The following is a 19207-nucleotide window of genomic DNA, read 5'->3' as shown; positions in this document are numbered from 1 at the left end:
GAATGGGAAATACTTCAATCTGAACTTTCATACCTTCGCACCCATTACTGACATATTTTTCTTTTAAAAAGTTTAGCGATTTAGAACAGAGAAGACTTATGCATTGAAAGAGAGGGAGTGAGTGAGAGAGACAGAAAGAGGGAGGCAGAGAGAGAGAGAGAGAGAGAGAGAGAGAGAGAGAGAGAGAGATCGCGAGATCGCAGCATGTGTGTACACTGTTTTGGGACATATTTAGTTTACGAGGTCCCCCTTCTAGTCTACTGTGAACATCTTAATAAACCAGATTGTGCGTTCAAATCTCAGATCATAAAAATGCGCAAAATAATCACAATACAACGCGCAAAATAATGATATATATATTTTTTTTAAACACCAACCTCTGGATAACAATCCTTGGCAAAAACGTGCAATAAAGTAGTCTTCCCACACTGTGCATCGCCGACCACCACGATCTTGCAGCGAGAGACCTGGCTCTCCATGACTTGTTTCTTGGGTCCTCTGTTCATGAACTGAGAGGTGGGTATCCCGCTGGAGCGGGAGTGCGGGTGGACAGGAGAGGCTGGTTGGCCCTTTGCGGTTCCCACTCGGCTGCCTGCTCCAGCCTTACTGACTGACTGACAGACTGACTGACTGACTGACTCGCTCTCTCGGGCACCCGGACTCCCAGCCTCATTCACACGAGGAACGCCAATCAAGTGCCCGTGTCCCAGCGATTTGCAAACTGAGCAGCATCTGGGCGTGCCTTTAGTGGTGACATGACACGAGTGCATTCAAACAAACTGCATCAAAGTCTGCAACTTTACCCGAGACACTGCAAACGGCACACCTCCGAAGCTGATATAAATCCGACTTCTGCCTCGACCCGAAACGTTCAGAATCAGAATCAGAATGACCTTTATTTGTCATCCAAAAAAACAAGTCTTTTGGACGAGATTTCGTCACCCACGGTCCAACAATAAGAGCAATAAAATAAGCAAATTACACAGCCCCAAATTACACAGCCCCAAATTACACAGCCCCAAATTACACAGCCCCAAAACACACAAAAAAAGAAACATCCATCACAGCGAGTCTCCTCCAGTCCCCTCCTCACTGTGATGGAAGGCCAGAATGTTAACCATCTGAAGAAGGGTCTCGACCCGAAACGTCACCCATTCCTTCTCTCCCGAGATGCTGCCTGGCCTGCTGAGTTACTCCAGCATTTTATGAATAAATCGATGTTAACCATCCCCTCTCCCCAGAGATGCTGCCCGTCCCGCCGAGTTACTCCAGCATCTTGTGTCTATCTTCGACTTTTAACATACATTTGGATAGATATCTGGATGAGGGGTCTTTGGGACGAATTCAAGTTCATACGTTATGGGTATTTATTCACAAAGTGCTGGAGTAACTCAGCAGGTCGGGCATCATCTCGGGAGAGAAGGAATGGGTGGCGAATGACGTCACCCATTCCTTCTCTCCTGAGATGCTGCCCGACCTGCTGAGTTACTCCAGCACTTTGTGAATAAATACCTTCGATTTGTACCAGCACCTGCAATTATTTTCTTACACTCATAAGTTATGGGAGCAGAATTTGGGCCATTCGGCCCATAGTCATCAGTTTATTGTCTCGTGTACCCGAGGTACAGTGAAGAGCTTTTGTTGCGAGCAAAGCAGGCAGCGGAAATACAATACATGATTACAATCGAACCATCCACGGCGTGCAGATACACGATAAAGGGAATAACGTGAATAACATTTAGTGCAAGATACAGCCAGTGAAGTCTGAGCGAAGATAGTCCCAGGATCTCCAATGAGGTAGTTAGCAGCTCAGGACTGGTAGGATGGTGGGACTCAGTTGTTGGTAGGATGGTTCAGTTGCCTCCGTCATTCTATCATGGCTGATACATCTTTCCCTCTCAACCCAATTCTCCTGCCTTGTCCACATTATCCCTGACACCCTTATTAATCAAAGATCTGTCAATCTACGTACATAGAATATTGAACAGCACAGGAACAGATCCTTCGCCCCACGATGTTTGAGCTGAACATGATGCCAAGTTATTTATTCACAAAATGCTGGAGTAACTCAGCAGGCCAGGCAGCATCACAGGAGAGAAGGAATGGGCGACGTTTCGGGTCTGAAGAAACGTCGCCCATGCCTTCTCTCTTGAGATGCTGCCTGACCTGCTGAGTTACTCCAGCATTTTGTGAATAAATACCTTCGATTTTTCCGGCATCTGCAGTTATTTTCTTACATTATGATGCCAAGTTAGACTGATTTAATCATCTGGCTGTGCATGATATATATCCCTCTATTTCCTGCACTTCAATGTGCCTATCTAAAAGCCTCAAACGTCGCTGTTGCATCTCCTCCAGGACGTTCCAGGACCCCCACCACTCTCTGTGTAAAAGACTTTCCCCCAACATTCCCCTCTCTCACCTTGTAGCTATGCCCTCTAGTGTTGGACAGTTCCACCCCGGGGGAAAAAAAAGTCCTGACAGTCCACCCTACCTATACTTCTCATCAATGTAGGAAATTGGGAATAGCCCCATCCATATGCCAACTTGGTCGGCATGGACAAGGTGGGCCGAAGGGCCTGTTTGCCTGCTGTGCGGCTCTACTATGTTTCCAGTAATTGTGATGAGAATTGGGACAGAATGCCGACAGAAAACCCGGGCTGGAATTGATATGAAGGGAATAGAAACTACCATCAATTTTTGGCACCATAATGTGAAGAGAAATGCATGGGTTTTTTTAATGCATTAAAATGATGCCATTATTGCACACCCCCACCAGTTACAACTCCATCAGACAGTGCCACAGAGTGGTGGAAGGTGGATTCACATCTACAAGAGTGTTAAAATTGTCATGTGTGCCAACAAAGGAACAATGAAATGCTTTAACTGCACAATGCAACAACTACATGCAACAACTCATAGATAAATATATAACAATCAATCAGACAATAAATTCATTACCGTAATCCTAGCTAACCAAATAATGCAAACTCGGAGTCCTTAAGTGCAACCAAAGTCTCAATCCCTCTTCTGTACCAAACCCAATTTTTAAAAAAGGTTTTAGATTTTAGAAATACAACATGGAAACAGCCCCTTCATCCTACAATGGTCCTCACTGACCATTAATCACCAGTTCACACATATTCTATGTGATTCCCATTTATGCATCTACTCCCTAGATATTAGGGGTAATTTTACACAGGACAATAACCTGCATGTTTTGATGGAATGTGGGAGGAAATCAGCGCACCAGAACAAAACCCACGTGGTCACAGGGAGAACGTGCAAATTCCACACTCACAGCTATCAAGGTGAGGGTCGAACCCGGGTCTCAGGCGCCGTGAAGCTCTGACCCAAAACATGAGAACATAGCCAGAAAGTGCAAAATTAAATGGAGGAGCAGTTTCTTCCCGACAAACATCAGGCTATCTAACACTGCAGCCTCCAGGAAGCTCCAAACCACATGGACGAGAGCATTGCCTTTAACTTTGCACTAGTATTGTTTGTGTTTTATATACTGAACAGCTTTTTTGTTGGTGAGGCAACATCTCTGGAGAAAAGGAATAGGTGGCATTTTGGGTCAAGACCCTTCTTCAGGGAAAGGCCTCAACCCGAAACATCACCTATTCCTTTTCTCCAGAGATGCTGCCTGACCCGCTGAGTTACTCCAGCATTTTGTGTAAACCAGCACCTGCAGTTCCTTCCTACCTTATTTTTTGTTGTTTATTATGTTGTTTACAGAGAAATATGTTTGCACGTCTGTTCCGTTGCTGCAAGTAAGAATTTCATTGCTCCATTTCCAGACGTATGACAATAAAAAACTCTTGACACGACTCTTGAGTGTAATAATTCATTATATTCAATCACAATGAAAATTGCTCACACTCCATCCAGAGAAGAGAGAAGACGTAATGAATGTGTGATCACCGTTCTGTTAAACTGGTGCTGATATGTACCTCAGATCATTTTGAGTAAGGGGAAAATATAGTATCCATTTCAACTTGATAAAAATGCTGCATCAATTATTTACTTTTTTACGTCATTTGTGATAATGGAATTGTACCTGAATGCCTTACAGAGGAAGCAGAGTCCAATTAGTTTGAAGAAGGGTCACCTGTTCATTCCCTCCATGGATGCTATCTGACCCTGTTGAGTTATTCCAACACTTTGTGTTTTGCTCAAGAGTCCAGTGGCAGTTGATTCTACAAAGATAATAATCATCTTACAGTTTGGAAACAGTCCTTGTGTATCTTGCATTCCTTATTGAAGGGAATCAGTTCTTAGAGTCATAGAACTCTACAACACGGAAACAGGCCCTTCAGCCCACTTTGTTCTTGCCAAACAAGTTGGCACACTGGACTGGTTCTTTTTGCCTGCATTTAGCCAATAGCTCTCTTAAACTTTCCTATCCACATAACTGTCCAAATGTCTTTTAAAAAATCATAATTATACCCGCTTGTCGGGCAGCTCATTCCAGGTAGGGACTGCCATCTGAGTGAAAGTATTTGAATCTCTTTTGATCTTCATTGGATACACACAGGAGCAGTGGGGAGAAAGCCACAAGGCATTGTCCAGAGGCACAAGAAACTGCTGGTGCTGGAATCTCTGTGCAAAACACAGTGCTGGAGCAAATCAGCGGGTCATGTCGCATCTCCGGAATATTGTTACATTGAACTGACTGCTCCTTTCAGAGCCATTTACAGAATGTAATAAAAAATATTCAGAGCCAGCTTGGACAAAGAGCAATGATGAGGTTTCAATCTGGAAGCAGTGGGGGTGGAGTGCAAAGGTAGGAAGAGGTTAGGGTGGACCAAGACTGTTGTACGACCATTGGCTAACGATAGAGGGGCTACTAGGGAGGTGCAAAGGTTACAGACGGAAGGGTGAAAGGGTGGCACAGTGACGCGGCAGTAGAGTTGCTGCCTTACGATGCCAGGGACCCGGGTTCGATCCTGGCCAGGGGTGCTGTCTGTATGGAGTTGGCTCATTCTCCCTGTGACCTCGTGGGTCTTCTCCAGGTGCTCCAGTTCCCACCCACATTCCAAACATGTACAGGTTTGTAGGTTAATTGGCTTTGGTACAAATTGTAAATTGTCCCTAGTGTGTAGGGCAGTGCTAGAGTACGGGGTGATTGCTGGTTAGCGCAGACTTGATGGGCCGAAGGGCGTGTTTCCGTGCTGTATCTCTAGAGTCTAAAGTCTAAAGCTGTCAAAGGAGACACTGAATTGGATGTGTCCTCAGGTGATTAAGACACAAGTGAGGTTTTCATCAGCAGGAGGCGAGAGATATCATAATGTTAGAGACAGCTGGTCTTGCCGATGGCAGATGTGAGGGATTTGATGCACAGCTCGGCATCAAGCAGAGCAACGTGACTGGGGTTCTGTAAGTACCTGGCTGAGCAAACAGCCAGCACAGGAATGGAGTCCTGGAGTGCAGACAACCGTATGGAGACTCTGGAAGTACAGATATGAAGAGAAAGATGATTGAAATGTCATAAAGAGGATAATAAGCAGCCACGAATTCAAGAGGATCGTCAAGTACGATTTAAAATGTGATGGAGAGGAACAAAAAATATGTAGGAAAACAATTCTGAAATCCTAGTGCAAAAGTGACATTGGGACAAAACAAAAGGCAGGGCATTTATCAAATGTACAGAACATAGAACAGAACAGCACAGGAACAAGTTCCTTTGGCCCAAAATGTCCGTGCCAAACAAGATGCAAAATTAAACCTATCTCCTCTGCCAGCACATGATCCATACCACTCAATTCCCCGTGCATATATATGCATGTATCTGTCCAAAAGCATCTTAAATGCCACTGTTTTATCTGCCCCCACCATAACCCCTGGCAGCATGTTCCAGGCACCCACCATCCTCCGCTTAAAAAAAGTTGCCCTGCACATTCCCTTTAAACTTGGCAATGGTGTGAAAACGCACACCTCCAGATTCACGACACAGTTTCTTCCCAGCTGTTATCAGACAACTGCACCATCCTACCACAACCAAAGACCAGTCATGAACTACCATCTACCTCATTGGTGACCACCCTTGCACTGTCCTTGTTCGGACTTTGCTGGCTTTACCTTGCACTTATCTTGTATCTATACACTGTAAATGGCTCGATTGTAATCATGTATTGTCTTTCCACTGACTGGATAGCATGACAACAAAAGCTTTTCACTGTACCTCGGTACAGGTGACAATAAACTAAACTGAACAAATGAACTGGTTAATCAGTAATTGAGAATATGAATAAGAGGGAAAAGCATTTTCTTTTCCCTGTAATATCATGTACACAATGACAGAGAATCACACAATGCTGACAAAAATATAATGAAACTGACAATTGTAATTAGAAACGTCAAAAATGTAAAGGTCTACAAGAAATGATATCTACAGTGAAGATAATTAAAAATGGAAAGTTATCATTAAATCAGTGAAATGAATCTGTTGGAGAATATAAAAAAATAAAGTTTGTCACTTTCATGGATCCTAGTACATTATACTCTAACTACATAGTTCAGTTTGACAAGAGTTCAAATCTGATTAGAGTTAGTCTACAACATGGAAAGAGGCGCTTTGTCACAACTTGTCCATGCTGACCAAGATGCCAAATCTAAGCTAGTCCCATTCCTCAAAACCTTTCCTATCCATGAGCAAGTTACTGTGCAAAGTTTTGCAGATGCTAAACATTGGAAATAGTCAGCAGATTAGAATGTGGATGTGCAGTTTACCAGGGAGTACAAATAACTTGGAGTGTACCTGGGCAGTAAACTGGACTGGTCCAGGGACGCCGAAGCCCTGTACAAGAAGGGACAGAGCCGGCTGTACTTTATGAGAAGGCTCCACTACTGCAACATCTGCAGTAAGATGCTGCAGATGTTCTACCAATCGGTGGTAGCCAGTGCCAACTTCTTCCCTGCCATGTGCTGGGGCAGCAGGGCAAAAGCTGCGGACACCAATAGGATCAACAAATTCATCAGGAAGGCTGGCTCCATCCTGGGGTGGTTGGATTCATGGGAGGTTGTCTTGGAGGGGAGGATGCTCCTCAAACTGCGGAGCATCCTGAACAATACAGCTCACCCCCTCCGTGATACACTGGTCAACCTGAGGAGTACCTTCAGCAACAGACTGGATCCACAAAGATGCAGCACAGAACGCCACAGGAGATCATTTTTCCCTGTGGCTATCAAACTGTCCAACTCCTCCCCCCTCTGTCATGGGGTAGACTGAGACTGACTCCCCTCCCCCCACTCCCCCCAATCTTTGCACATCCCCAATCCTTTCCATTCGTCACTTTAATTTCATGTTTCATGTATTTTGTGTTTTTATGACTGTTGGCAGATCAATTTCCCTCCTGGGATAAATAAAGTTCTATCGTATCGTATCGTGTGGTATCGTATCGTATCGTATCGTATCATATCGTATCGTATCATATCGTAAGATGTGAAACAGAGTTAACATTTCGAGTTGAAGGAATTTAATTTTCACTTCTATATGGGTAGGAAGGAGTTAGAGGCATGTAGGCCAAATGCAGGCAAACGGGACTAGCCCGTTCGGCCAACTTGGTTGGCATGGACAAGGTGGCCATGGGGCTGGTTTCTGTGCTGTACAGCTTTATGAGTCTATGTTCTATACACTTAAACTAAACAGTGTTTGCTTGTGATGGACAAAAACTGCTGGAGTAACTCAACGAGTCAGGCAGCACCACTGGAGAAAATGGATGGGTGATGTCAGTCTTCAGACTGATTGTGGGGTGTGTAGGGGGAGGGGGGGGGCTGGAAGCAAGAAAAAAATAGGGCAAATTGGGGCCGGCTTTTTTTGTTTGCTGGAATGTTTGGAATTCAATGATCATCTTGCAATTACAATATGTAGCAGGCAGAACACAACTTGTTCCTTTATTCTATCTGTTTTAATGGCAATTCACGTTGATGCCACAGCGATTCAATAAAGAAAAGTGATTTTTTTAAATCACTTGCTGAGTGAAAAACTAGAAAGAAAAGCATTGTATTTAGCCACCTTTTATTGCATGGTAAAGTGTATCATATTTTAAATCTTAATTTACCATCTCCTTTGTGGGAAAATACTAAATTCTGAAGTTCAGTGAATGTTCACCAAGGTTCTGGAGGCAGTCATTGAAATAGTCATTTGAAGGCGGCTCAGCTGGTAAGAGTCACAGCCTCACGGCACCAGAGACCAGGGTTCCATCCTGACCTCAGGTGCTGTCTGATGTACAGGGCTTGTAGGTTAATTTGGCCTCTGTAAATTGCAGCTAATGTGTTGGACGTGGTGCAAAAGTGGGATAACGTAGAACTAGTGTGATTACCCGGTCGATGGTCGGCATGGACATGGTGGGCCACAGGGCCTGTTTCCAAGCAGTACCTTCCATTCAATCAATCAAAACAATTAATTAGTTTGCAAGTTAACTTTCAGGGCCTCTTCTACCCGGTCAACAAACAGAAACACTGCACTCTGATTTTCTGTCTCCATTGATGCTACTTGACCTGCTGAATATTTCCAGAATTTCTGTGTTTATTTCAGATTAGGGTTGCCAACTATCTCACTCCCAAATAAGGAACAAGGTGACATCACCGCCCCGTGCCCCACGTGACCTCAACCAGCCAGCGGCCACGTGTTCCCGCTCGACCAATGGTGGTCGCCCGGGCCGGGAGGCGGGTTGCTACGCAACCTCCAGTAGATGGGGCCCGGGCCTCTGGACCTACACTGTCCGTACCCACAGCATACGGGCCTACAGCGTCTGGGCCTGCAGCGTCTGGGCCAACAGCGTCCGGGCCTACAGCGCCCCCGGGCCTAATACGGGACGAGGGCAGTCCCATACGGGACAAACCAAGTTAGCCCAATATACAGGATTTCCCAGCTAATACAGGACAGTTGGCAACCCTACTTGTAATTGATTCAGATTGGAGTTGACTCAATCTGGGCAACATCCTGGTTAAACCTTTCCTGAACTTTCTCCAATGCCTCCACACCCTTCCCACAATGTAGTCACCAGAACTGGCCACAATGCCCCGAATGTTGTCCAATCAAGGCTTTTTACATCTGCCACAAGACTTCTGAACTTTCAATGCACGAAGGCAAGCATGACATACATGTTCTTTACCATGCTATCACCTGTATAGCCACTTTCATGGAACTGTGAACATGCTTTGAGGATCCCTCTGCCATTTAATGTACAATTTCCTTTGCATTTCACCTCCCAATATGCATCACCTCATGCATCTCCAGATTAAACTCTATCTTCCTTTTTTTCCACCCAAATTCCCAACTGATCTATACTCTACTTTAACCTTTGGCAACCATCCTGGCTATCCAGAACTCCACCAATTTTAATGTCATCTGTAAACTTACTAACCTGCCCGAGTTTATGCTCATATCCTGGTGTAGAATTAATTTTGGATAGGACATAGAACTTCCTTTATGTTTTCAACAGCACTATGTGTTCCTTCAGTTTGACATAAGGGTCCCAAAGGAAAGATAACAATTTAGACTCTCCTGCACTCATCAGGGCTACATTGAAATATCCGCTTAGGTTTATTCACTTGGGTCCCTTCACAGAAAACTGACTGTAGCATATATTTCATCTTGACGTATAATTTCCATGGAGAGTGACTTAACTCAGGAACACTAGAAATTGCTCTGTTTTATTTCCCACATAAAATGAGTGCATGGCAGTTCAATTCAGCAACACGTTGCATCATGGCCCGGCTCAGGCACAAAGGAGGTTGCAGAGTGCGGTAGACATTGCCTGGTCTTTCACAGGTAGACATTGCCTGGTCTTTCCCACTATCGAGTGCGGTAGACATTGCCTGGTCTTTCACAGGTACTGACCTCCCCACTATTGAAGGGATCTACAGGAAGCACTGCTTCAAAAAGGAGGCCAATATCATCGATGACCCACACCACCCTGGCCATGCTCTCATCTGACTACCACCATCGGAAAGAAGGTGCAGGAGCCTGAAAACCATGAAGAACAGTTTCTTCCCATTAACCGTGAGTCTCTCGAGCACGACACGACAGAAACCACAACCTCACCTCAGCAACAACGATCTAAAATGGACTGTGTTTTGGTTATACTATGTTTTCAGTTTTGCTGTTTTCTGTTTTGTGTTTTGCGGCATGATGGCCTGGTTACTGATTATTAATTAATTGCATTATTATATATTTATCTTTGTGTTATTATGTTAATGTGCTTGTAAGGCTGCAGTAAGTAATAGTATCATTGTTCTGTTGCTGGTATGTATATATGACAATTAAACACTCTTGATTCTTGAGTTGACTCTTGCCTTGACCATCTGTGTAGCTTTATGTAAACTGGTGTATTGATGTAAACATGATTTAAAAGTTTGAGGAAGAGCCAAGGCCAACTTGTGTGTATTTTGCTCACCTGACTTTTTAAGTCCAAAATTATCTGTCATTTCTTGGCTTTAAATTGCGTGAGAAAATTAAACGGCTTCCATTAGGAAAAGCACAGTTAAGTCCTTCAGCCAAACATTTCATTGTAATACTCTTCCTGTGATTAGTGAAATTCCTCAAAAATACTGCTCATTCAAACGGCAACAAAGAATTTGTGGAATTTTACGAAGTACAATTTCTTACTGTCTTTAAGTACAATGGGAAGTTTCTACAGCACAGCAGCAGATAGAATGAAACAACTTTCTGTATCAGTTTCTTGTTGCCCTGGGCACTTGATATAATTTCACAAGTGAACTTGTGCTTGTTCAGCGCACAAAGAGAAAGCCACTTGCCTAATTTGATGTGTTACATCGTCTCAATTAAAGATTTGACCCAATAATGCGGTCAATTAGCAAGAGCTAATTGGAAGGAATGGTTTAATACAATGGGTGAAGATAAAACAAATGATTTCAGTTTGTTCACTCAATTTAAATCCATTCTACATTTACTTATTTAAAGATTGGTCTCATTTAGTTTCATTTCATTTCATTTTGTTTAGTACAGTGAGAAGCTTTTGTTGCCTGCAAAGCAGTCAGTGGGTAGATAATTCATGATTATAATTGAGCAATGCACCATGTACAGATACATTAAAAAAAGATACAATGTGAATAATGTTCAGTGCAAGATTAAAGCCAGTAAAGTCTTGTCAAAGATAGTCCGAGGGTCTGTGGTAGTCTGTGGTAATATGGTTTAGTTGCCTGATAACAGCTGGGAAGAAACTGTCCCTGAATCTGGAGGTGTGCGTCTTCACACTTTATACCTTTTCTAGTTTTGGAATTAGCTGAACAAATACTGCACAAGAATCTTTCTATCAAATTACAAGTGCTGACATCACCAGTCAAGTTAGCTACAATATGTAGAAACAAGGAACTGCAAATGTTGATTAACAAAAAAACCCACTTAGTGCTGGATTAATTCAACGGTTCAGGCAGTATCTCTGGAATACGTAAATTGGGAATGTTTCAGTTCGGGGCCTGATTGGAGGGTCTCAATGAGTCTTCAGACTGATTGGAGGGTCCCAACCCAAAACGTCACCTATCCATGTCCTCCAGAGATGCTGCCTGAGTCACTGAGTTACTCCAGCACTTTGTGTTCTTTTAGCTAAAATACTGTATATGCTATTTTCAGAAATACGTAGTGCATCTCACTTAATTTACAAATTCCAAGTAATATATTAGTTTGTCAATAGGGCTAAAATCTTAGTTTCCTTAGGGTGATATTGGAAAGAAAGTGTCACAAAATGCTGGAGTAACTCAGCGGGTCAGGCAGCATCTCAGGAGAGAAAGAATGGGCGACGTTTCGGGTCGAGACCCTTCTTCAGAAACGTCACCCATTCCTTCTCTCCTGAGATGCTGCCTGACCCGCTGAGTTACTCCAACATTTTGTGATACCTTCGATCTGTACCAGCATCTGCAGTTATTTTCCTGCACAACTTGGAAAGAAAGTGACTCATAGCTATCAATAATTTGGGTTCAAAAAATATAATAAGTGCTGGGAGGACCATACTGTTTGGCAAAGAATCCAATCCTGTCATCAGATTAAAAGAACAATGATGCTAATATTTAATCTAGGTATTCTAAAGGGGGATAAGCAGAGATAAATTAAATCATTGGCTATATTCTATCAGGTTTAAAAAAAGATTATTTTATCAAACTAATAGAGGCGTGAAGGTTGGATGCATTTAACAAATTCTACTGTCAGATACGTGGTCAGATTGGGCAGGAGCACGGTGGCGCAGCGGTAGAGTTGCTGTCTTACCACACTTGTAGCGCCAGAGACCCAGGTTCGATCCGTGCTGTCTGTGTGGAGTTTGTACGTTCTCCCTGTGACCTGCCTGGGTTTTTCTTTGAGATCTTCAGTTTCCTCCCACACTCCCAAGACGTCCAGGTTTGTAGGTTAATTTGCTTGGTAGAAGTGTAAATTGTTCCCTTGTGTGTAGGATAGTATGAATGTGCGGGGATCGCTGGTCGGTGTGGACTCAGTGGGCCGAAGGGATGTTTCCACGCTGTATCGCTAAACTAAAAAAACAAACATGAGTATTGAGTATCACAAAGAGCATTGACGATGGGGTTGTGGGAATAATTATCTCGCTCTTTTTGGTTGTTTTTGAAGTCAGAGGAGAATCAAAGACCGCAGCAAGGTTTTGGAATGACTCTGCAGGAAATACTTGGTGTTTCAACATCTGGTGTTTTTGCTGAGTGGTTCTTTTACATCTGTTTTTTGCTGCTGCATATTTTGGAGCTGATAAATATGTTTGATTTCATAATAGATTCTATAGAAACTAATACAAAATTAGCCCTTGCTAAGAGTTCTTGTTAAAAGGGATTGATGTTTTAATCTCACATGGTGTTTAATGAGTTTTTAAGTGCCACGGCAAGACTTCTTCATATTTTTGCTAGCTTTTTGTTGTCTGTAAGTGTGATTGGACGGATGGGTAGGTTGTACTGAGTTCAGCTATGACTCAGTTGGCAGCAGCTTTGTCTTTACAGACGAGTTTAAAGTCCTTTAGCATAAAAATCTAGATTAATTTGATATTCTAGGTTGATTATTGCACTAATTGATGTCAGGTTCTGATATTAGACTGTTGACATTGTCATGTGATTCCTTTGTGTTGTTCTGAATGCAAGCAGACTAGTTATCTTGGCAATCTGGCTAACATTTATTCCACAATCAAATGAATGAAAGCTGATTATTAGGTCCTAACAACATTGTTACCTGTTGGAACTTGCCCAGGGTAAATTGGCTTCTTTGCTTCCCAAAACCTCGATCACTTATCAGAAAGTATTGCATTGACTGTGAGATATTTTGAGATATATTGTACGTACTGGTGTACGATGGCAGCCTCGCCACCAGTCTGTCTCATCCGTTTCTTCTTTTGTTGTTTTTAATCTGTTGTTAAATGTATGTTTTAGTGTATCTTTAGTTTTGTATTATATGGGGGGTGGGGGAAAACATTTTTTATCTCTTTCCTCGAAGGAGATGTGACTTTTTCCGTATCATATCTCTGTCCCGCACTGCAGCCTAACATCGTGGAGCTGGCGGCTTCTTGCTGGGGATCGACCTCGGGAGCTCCAACCGCGGGAGCCTGCGGACTTAACATTGTGGAGCTCGGGGTCCTTGATTAGGGATCGACTTCGGGAGCTCCAACCGCGGGAGCCTGCGGACTTAACATCGTGGAGCTGGCAATCCCTTTGTCAGGGACCGACTTCGAGAGCTCCAACCACAGCGATGTGTACTTTTTTTGTAAACCAGCATCTGCAGTTCTTTGTTTCTAGAATTTGAGGATGTTGTCAGGATTAAAGGCTGGAGCTATAGGGAGACGTTGAGTAAGATAGCACTTTAATCCTTGACGGGTAAGAGGCTGAGTGGTGATTATTCAAGAAGTGTATAAAATCATGAGGGGAATAGATATGGTGAATGCAGCCAATCTTTTCCCCAGGTTAGGGAAATCAAGAACTAAGAGGACATAGGATTAAGGTGAGAGGGGGAAGAGGGGGAAGATTTAATAAGAACTTGAGGTACAACCTTTTTATAGAAAGGGTGGTGGGTATATGGAACAAGCTGCAAGAGGAAGTGGTTGAGGTAGATACAATAACAACATTTAGAAGACACTTGGACAGATACATGGGTAGGAAACATCTCAAGGGATGAGGGTCAAACGCGGGCAAATGGGGCTATCTTAGATGGGGCACCTTGGTCACCCTGGATGGATTGAAGGGCCTGTTTCTGTGTCCTATGACTCTATAAGGATCTAAACACCAAGTACAGACTCTGTGCCATCCTGCAGGCTTTATGCCTTTATACAAGAAGAGGACATGATGAGCTGTGGAATGGAGCTTGGGGCAGCAATGCTGCGGTTTGTGACTCAATACTCATTGCAAATTGGTGCAATTTTTTTTTCAATATCAAAAAATACTTTATTCAAGTAATAAATATTTACAAAACATCTTCTTTTCAACAACTCCATCCGACATTTCCGGAGGTTACACATTCAATGCAGATATTCATTTCCAATTTTACACAGAATTCCTTATTTGGAGGGGCGTCTCTCTCCACCACACCCTGCCCCCCCCCATGAGCAGCAGCGGAAGGACCCTAGACTGTGGTCCTCCCCCACAGAGCCTTGGCGTTGGCTGCACCGAGCTTCAGTGCGTCCCTCAGCACGGACTCCTGCAGTCTGCAGCGGGCCAATAGACAATAGACAATAGGTGCAGGAGGAGGCCATTCGGCCCTTCGAGCCAGCACCGCCATTCAATGTGATCATGGCTGATCATTCTCAATCAGTACCCCGTTCCTGCCTTCTCCCCATACCCCCTGACTCCGCTATCCTTAAGAGCTCTATCTAGCTCTCTCTTGAATGCATTCAGAGAATTGGCCTCCACTGCCTTCTGAGGCAGAGAATTCCACAGATTCACAATTCTCTGACTGAAAAAGTTTTTCCTCATCTCAGTTCTAAATGGCCTACCCCTTATTCTTAAACTGTGGCCCCTTGTTCTGGACTCCCCCAACATTGGGAACATGTTTCCTGCCTCTAACGTGTCCAACCCCTTAATAATCTTATACGTTTCGATAAGATCTCCTCTCATCCTTCTAAATTCCAGTGTATACAAGCCTAGTCGCTCCAGTCTTTCAACATATGACAGTCCCGCCATTACGGGAATTAACCTAGTAAACCTACGCTGCACGCCCTCAATAGCAAGAATATCCTTCCTCAAATTTGGAGACCAAAACTGCACACAGTACTCCAAGTGCGGTCTCACTAGGGCCCTGTACAACTGCAGAAGGACCTCTTTGCTCCTATACTCAACTCCTCTTGTTATGAAGGCCAACATTCCATTGGCTTTCTTCACTGCCTGCCTTGCCTGCATGCTTTCTTTCAGTGACTGATGCACTAGGACACCCAGATCTCGTTGTACGTCCCCTGTTCCTAACTTGACACCATTCAGATAATACTCTGCCTTCCTATTCTTACCACCAAAGTGGATAACCTCACACTTATCCACATTAAACTGCATCTGCCATGCATCCGCCCACTCACACAACCTGTCCAAGTCACCCTGCAAGCTCATAGCATCTTCCTCACAGTTCACACTACCACCCAGCTTTGTATCATCTGCAAATTTGCTAATGGTACTTTTAATCCCTTCATCCAAGTCGGCCACATTCGGGCCAAGTCGGGCCAGTCGGCAACATGCCCCGACGGACAGCTACATGCATCTATAAAAACGTATAAACACCATGGCATAGCTTTTGTGAACACTACATTGCCAATGAGTGCGTGTATAACTGCTGAGAGTGTCGGAACGTTTCTTGCACAGTATTTGTCTTGTACATATTAATTATTCTGAAAAATATTTATTTTTGGAAAAATAAACACCATGGCATCACTGTGAGGTCTGCGATTTTCACTGCTACGTACAAATAAAAGGTAGAAGAAGGTAAATGTGACCAGTGTCTTCATGATCAAAGCCACCTGGAACCTGCTTAATCAGCTTTGTGAGCCACAGAATGACTCTCTGGTGTGTTTTCTAAATTCCTCTTGGTCTCCCCCCTCCTACCCCCTCCTATTTTATGGCCCATATCATCCCCACTTTATTTCTTCACTGGACATTACACAATTGGAATATGGATGGATTTATGTTGACTAGAACAAACTAAATGGATCTGTGGACCCACGAGTCCTTCACTTCCCTTTTTTCAACTTTCACAGTTTGAACTATTTAAAGGCTTACATGGCAATCGGCACCAAATAAGAGATGTGTTGTAATCCAAACTTCTGCATTATTCTTTTTGCTTTTAAAATCCGTATCAGAAAATCCATTTGTTGTTTTAGTGTTAAAGCCAAATTATAATGGCATTGTATGAATGAATCAATTCCACTGCTTGCTTGTAAAGGTCCAGCTGATCAAATCTGGTGATAGATCTTGTCATCTGGGGCAGCCCAGTGATGCAGCTGGTTGAGCTGCTGCCACACAACACCAGAGCTCCTGGTTCGATCCTGACCTCGGCTGCTGTCTGAGTGGAGTCTGCATGTTCTCCCGCTTGGGTTTCCTCCGGGCGCTCCGGTTTCCTCCCACATCCCGAAGATATGCAGATTTGTAGGTTAATTGGCCTCTGTAGATTGCCCCCAAGTGGGCAGGGAGTGGATGAGAAAGTGGGATCACTTAGAACCTGTGCGAACGGGTGAACGATGGTCAGATGTGCTCGGTGGGCCGAAGGGCCTGATTCCAAGCTGTATATCGAAACACTCTAAATTCTGTACTCCAGATCTATAATGGTGGGGGTTTATTTTTCTTCCTAACTTTGGCCGCAGAGTTTGATCACCGCACCTGATCATACCTGTGAGGAGTAATTGGGAATGTGGGAAGAATAAAATGGTTAATGGGAGGATTAGAGTAAAAAGGGGACTGGCCCTGAAGAAGGGTTCCAGCCTGAAACATTGTTTATCTATTCCCTCCAATGCAATGGATGCTGCCTGACCCTCTGAGTTCTTCCAGTGGTTTTTTGCTCAGGATTCCAGCAGTTTCTTGTGGAGCCAAAGGGCATGTTGGTGTGCTGCATCTCTCTGTGACTCTGTGTAAATGTTGTTGTTGGCACACAGGGTGATCTCAATCTCACTTGGACCAGGAAGAGAGCTGAAAAAATGGGAGTAATTTGAAAGAGTGAATGTATCGGACGTTTGTGGAGCCTTGCCAGGTCTTTTTGTCTGGACATTGAATGACTTCAACAGACTTCCAATAGAATATGTTTGGCCAGGGTATTCTGGAGCAGGACATCTTGTGGCAATTGTAAGTCTCGACCGCACAGCTACAAAGCTTCGGGGCGGGAAAAAGACTAGCCGATAAATTTTTGGGAAGTACAAAGAGTGAGAGCATTGTAAGAGAAAAGCAAGATATCAAGGTGGGTCCACAGTGAAGAATGGAATAAATGAAAGGTTGAAGAGGGAAGGATGTGGGCCAAGGAGGTGGGAGCTAAAAGGGAGAGGGAGACTGAGATTGGGAAAGAGGGTCAGAGGTGGGGAGACTGAGGGAGGGGTGATTGCAAGGAAAGGTTTCAAGGAAAAGTGTGCAGGTAAGATAATTTCTCACTATTTGTGTGTGTTTGGTCAGATTGCATCTATATGAGGCTAATATACTAAAGTTGAGCCACAGACATTGACTCTAGTTGACTTGGACTTTTTCACTTGTTTGTAAAGCGTTACTGACATTTCATGGCAGGTGCTTTTGAAATTCTTTCTTCAATGAAAGAGAATGAGCTCTAATTGATGCTACTGACTCTAATCCTAGTCTTGGATCTGTTAGCATTGTCGTACTATTGAAAATTCCCCTGGATCATAGTTTGACACCACATGGCCAGAGAGAACTGTTGTCAATAGTAAAAGGCAACTTCACACTTGTGCTGCAGGGGGTGCTGTTATGAGGCAGTCATAGTGCCAGTGCAGGGAGGAAGTGTGAGAGACAGAGTCCTATGCCCAGCGTGGCCCCTTGCCATTGTGAAGTATGTGCCCTCCCTCCACACTGGCAGGGCTTGTAGCTCGTATCTGCACAGTGAATTGTGTGGAAGGGGAGTGATGGCACACCCAGCAATAAGCTGGTGAACAAAAACCAAAGCAGGCAGATGCAGAGCAATGTGTGAATTGAACAGTGGAAATCCATACAATCATATCCCCACGCTGATCGGCTGCAGGTTCATTCCCCGTGCAATATTAAACGCAGATTGGTAGGTTGCATTTTAGAGTTTCTGTTGGTAAGTAAAGGATTGACTCAGGAATCAATGCACCAGTGATGCCATATGATAGGCATTTGACACCAGGCAAATGTCAGACCTGCTCCCAGTCTAGAAATGTCCAGGCTAATTTCCCAATGCTCAGTATCTGACCCTGAAACAATCGCTCGCACAATGTAAAGGCACAAGCAGCTTTATAGACAATAGACAATAGGTGCAGGAGTAGGCCATTCAGCCCTTCGAGCCAGCACCGCCATTCAATGCGATCATGGCTGATCACTCTCAATCAGTACCCCGTTCCTGCCTTCTCCCCATACCCCCTCACTCCGCTATCCTTAAGAGCTCTATCCAGCTCTCTCTTGAAAGCATCCAACGAACTGGCCTCCACTGCCTCCACACCTTGCAAGTTCCATGTCTGATCTTTCCAGGTGAGACAGAGGTTCACCGGCACCTCCTGCAACCTCATCTATTGCATCCGCTGCTCCAGATGTCAACTTATTTACATCGGTGAAACCAAACGCAGGCTCGGCGATTGCTTCGTATGCGTGTGATTTATGCATACAAACGTGTGCAAATGAATCCAGTTTCCACTTACTTATTTCCATGTTTATGCAAGTTTACTTTCAGCAGGAAGCTTAACTGTCATGAAGGCAGCAGTAACTTTGGTTGTTTTTAGGGTGCGATTTCTTGATTTGTCCCTGAAGTGGATGCTCATCTCCTACCGCCATAGTCAGTCTGTACAATGCAACTGTCCTAGTCCCCACTGGTGGCGTGAGGTGTGTGCCGGTGGAGGTCGCCGCAGGAGGCCCTACAGCAGCCGGCTGGCCGAGCGCTACCTGTGGAAGGAGCTGACAACATCGCTGGGCCAGGCCGACCCAACGATGTCATCGTTCCAGTGCCGCCAGGACACCCAGGCCTTAAAGTGAGAAAATATGAACTTGCTAATCACCTCGGTCCAATAGGTCAGGCAGCATCTCAGGAGAGAAGGAATGGGTGACGTTTCGTGTC

General features: G+C 44.2%; 1 protein-coding gene across 1 annotated transcript in view; it reads right to left on the bottom strand.

Moving 5' to 3' along the window:
- Nucleotides 1-778, bottom strand: part of rnd2 (Rho family GTPase 2) — a 73671-nt gene extending 72893 nt beyond the window's left edge. The window contains 2 exon segments of the mRNA XM_078424815.1: nt 378-571; nt 574-778. Of these exon segments, the coding sequence (XP_078280941.1) occupies nt 378-571; nt 574-673 (294 nt within the window). The 5' untranslated portion in view covers nt 674-778.
- Nucleotides 779-19207: the final 18429 nt, after the last annotated feature.

This window comes from Rhinoraja longicauda, chromosome 29, assembly GCF_053455715.1.
Source record: "Rhinoraja longicauda isolate Sanriku21f chromosome 29, sRhiLon1.1, whole genome shotgun sequence".
Classification (NCBI taxonomy): domain Eukaryota; kingdom Metazoa; phylum Chordata; class Chondrichthyes; order Rajiformes; family Arhynchobatidae; genus Rhinoraja; species Rhinoraja longicauda.
Note: the sequence above shows the minus strand (reverse complement) of the source record. Positions and strands in the feature narration are given on the sequence as shown.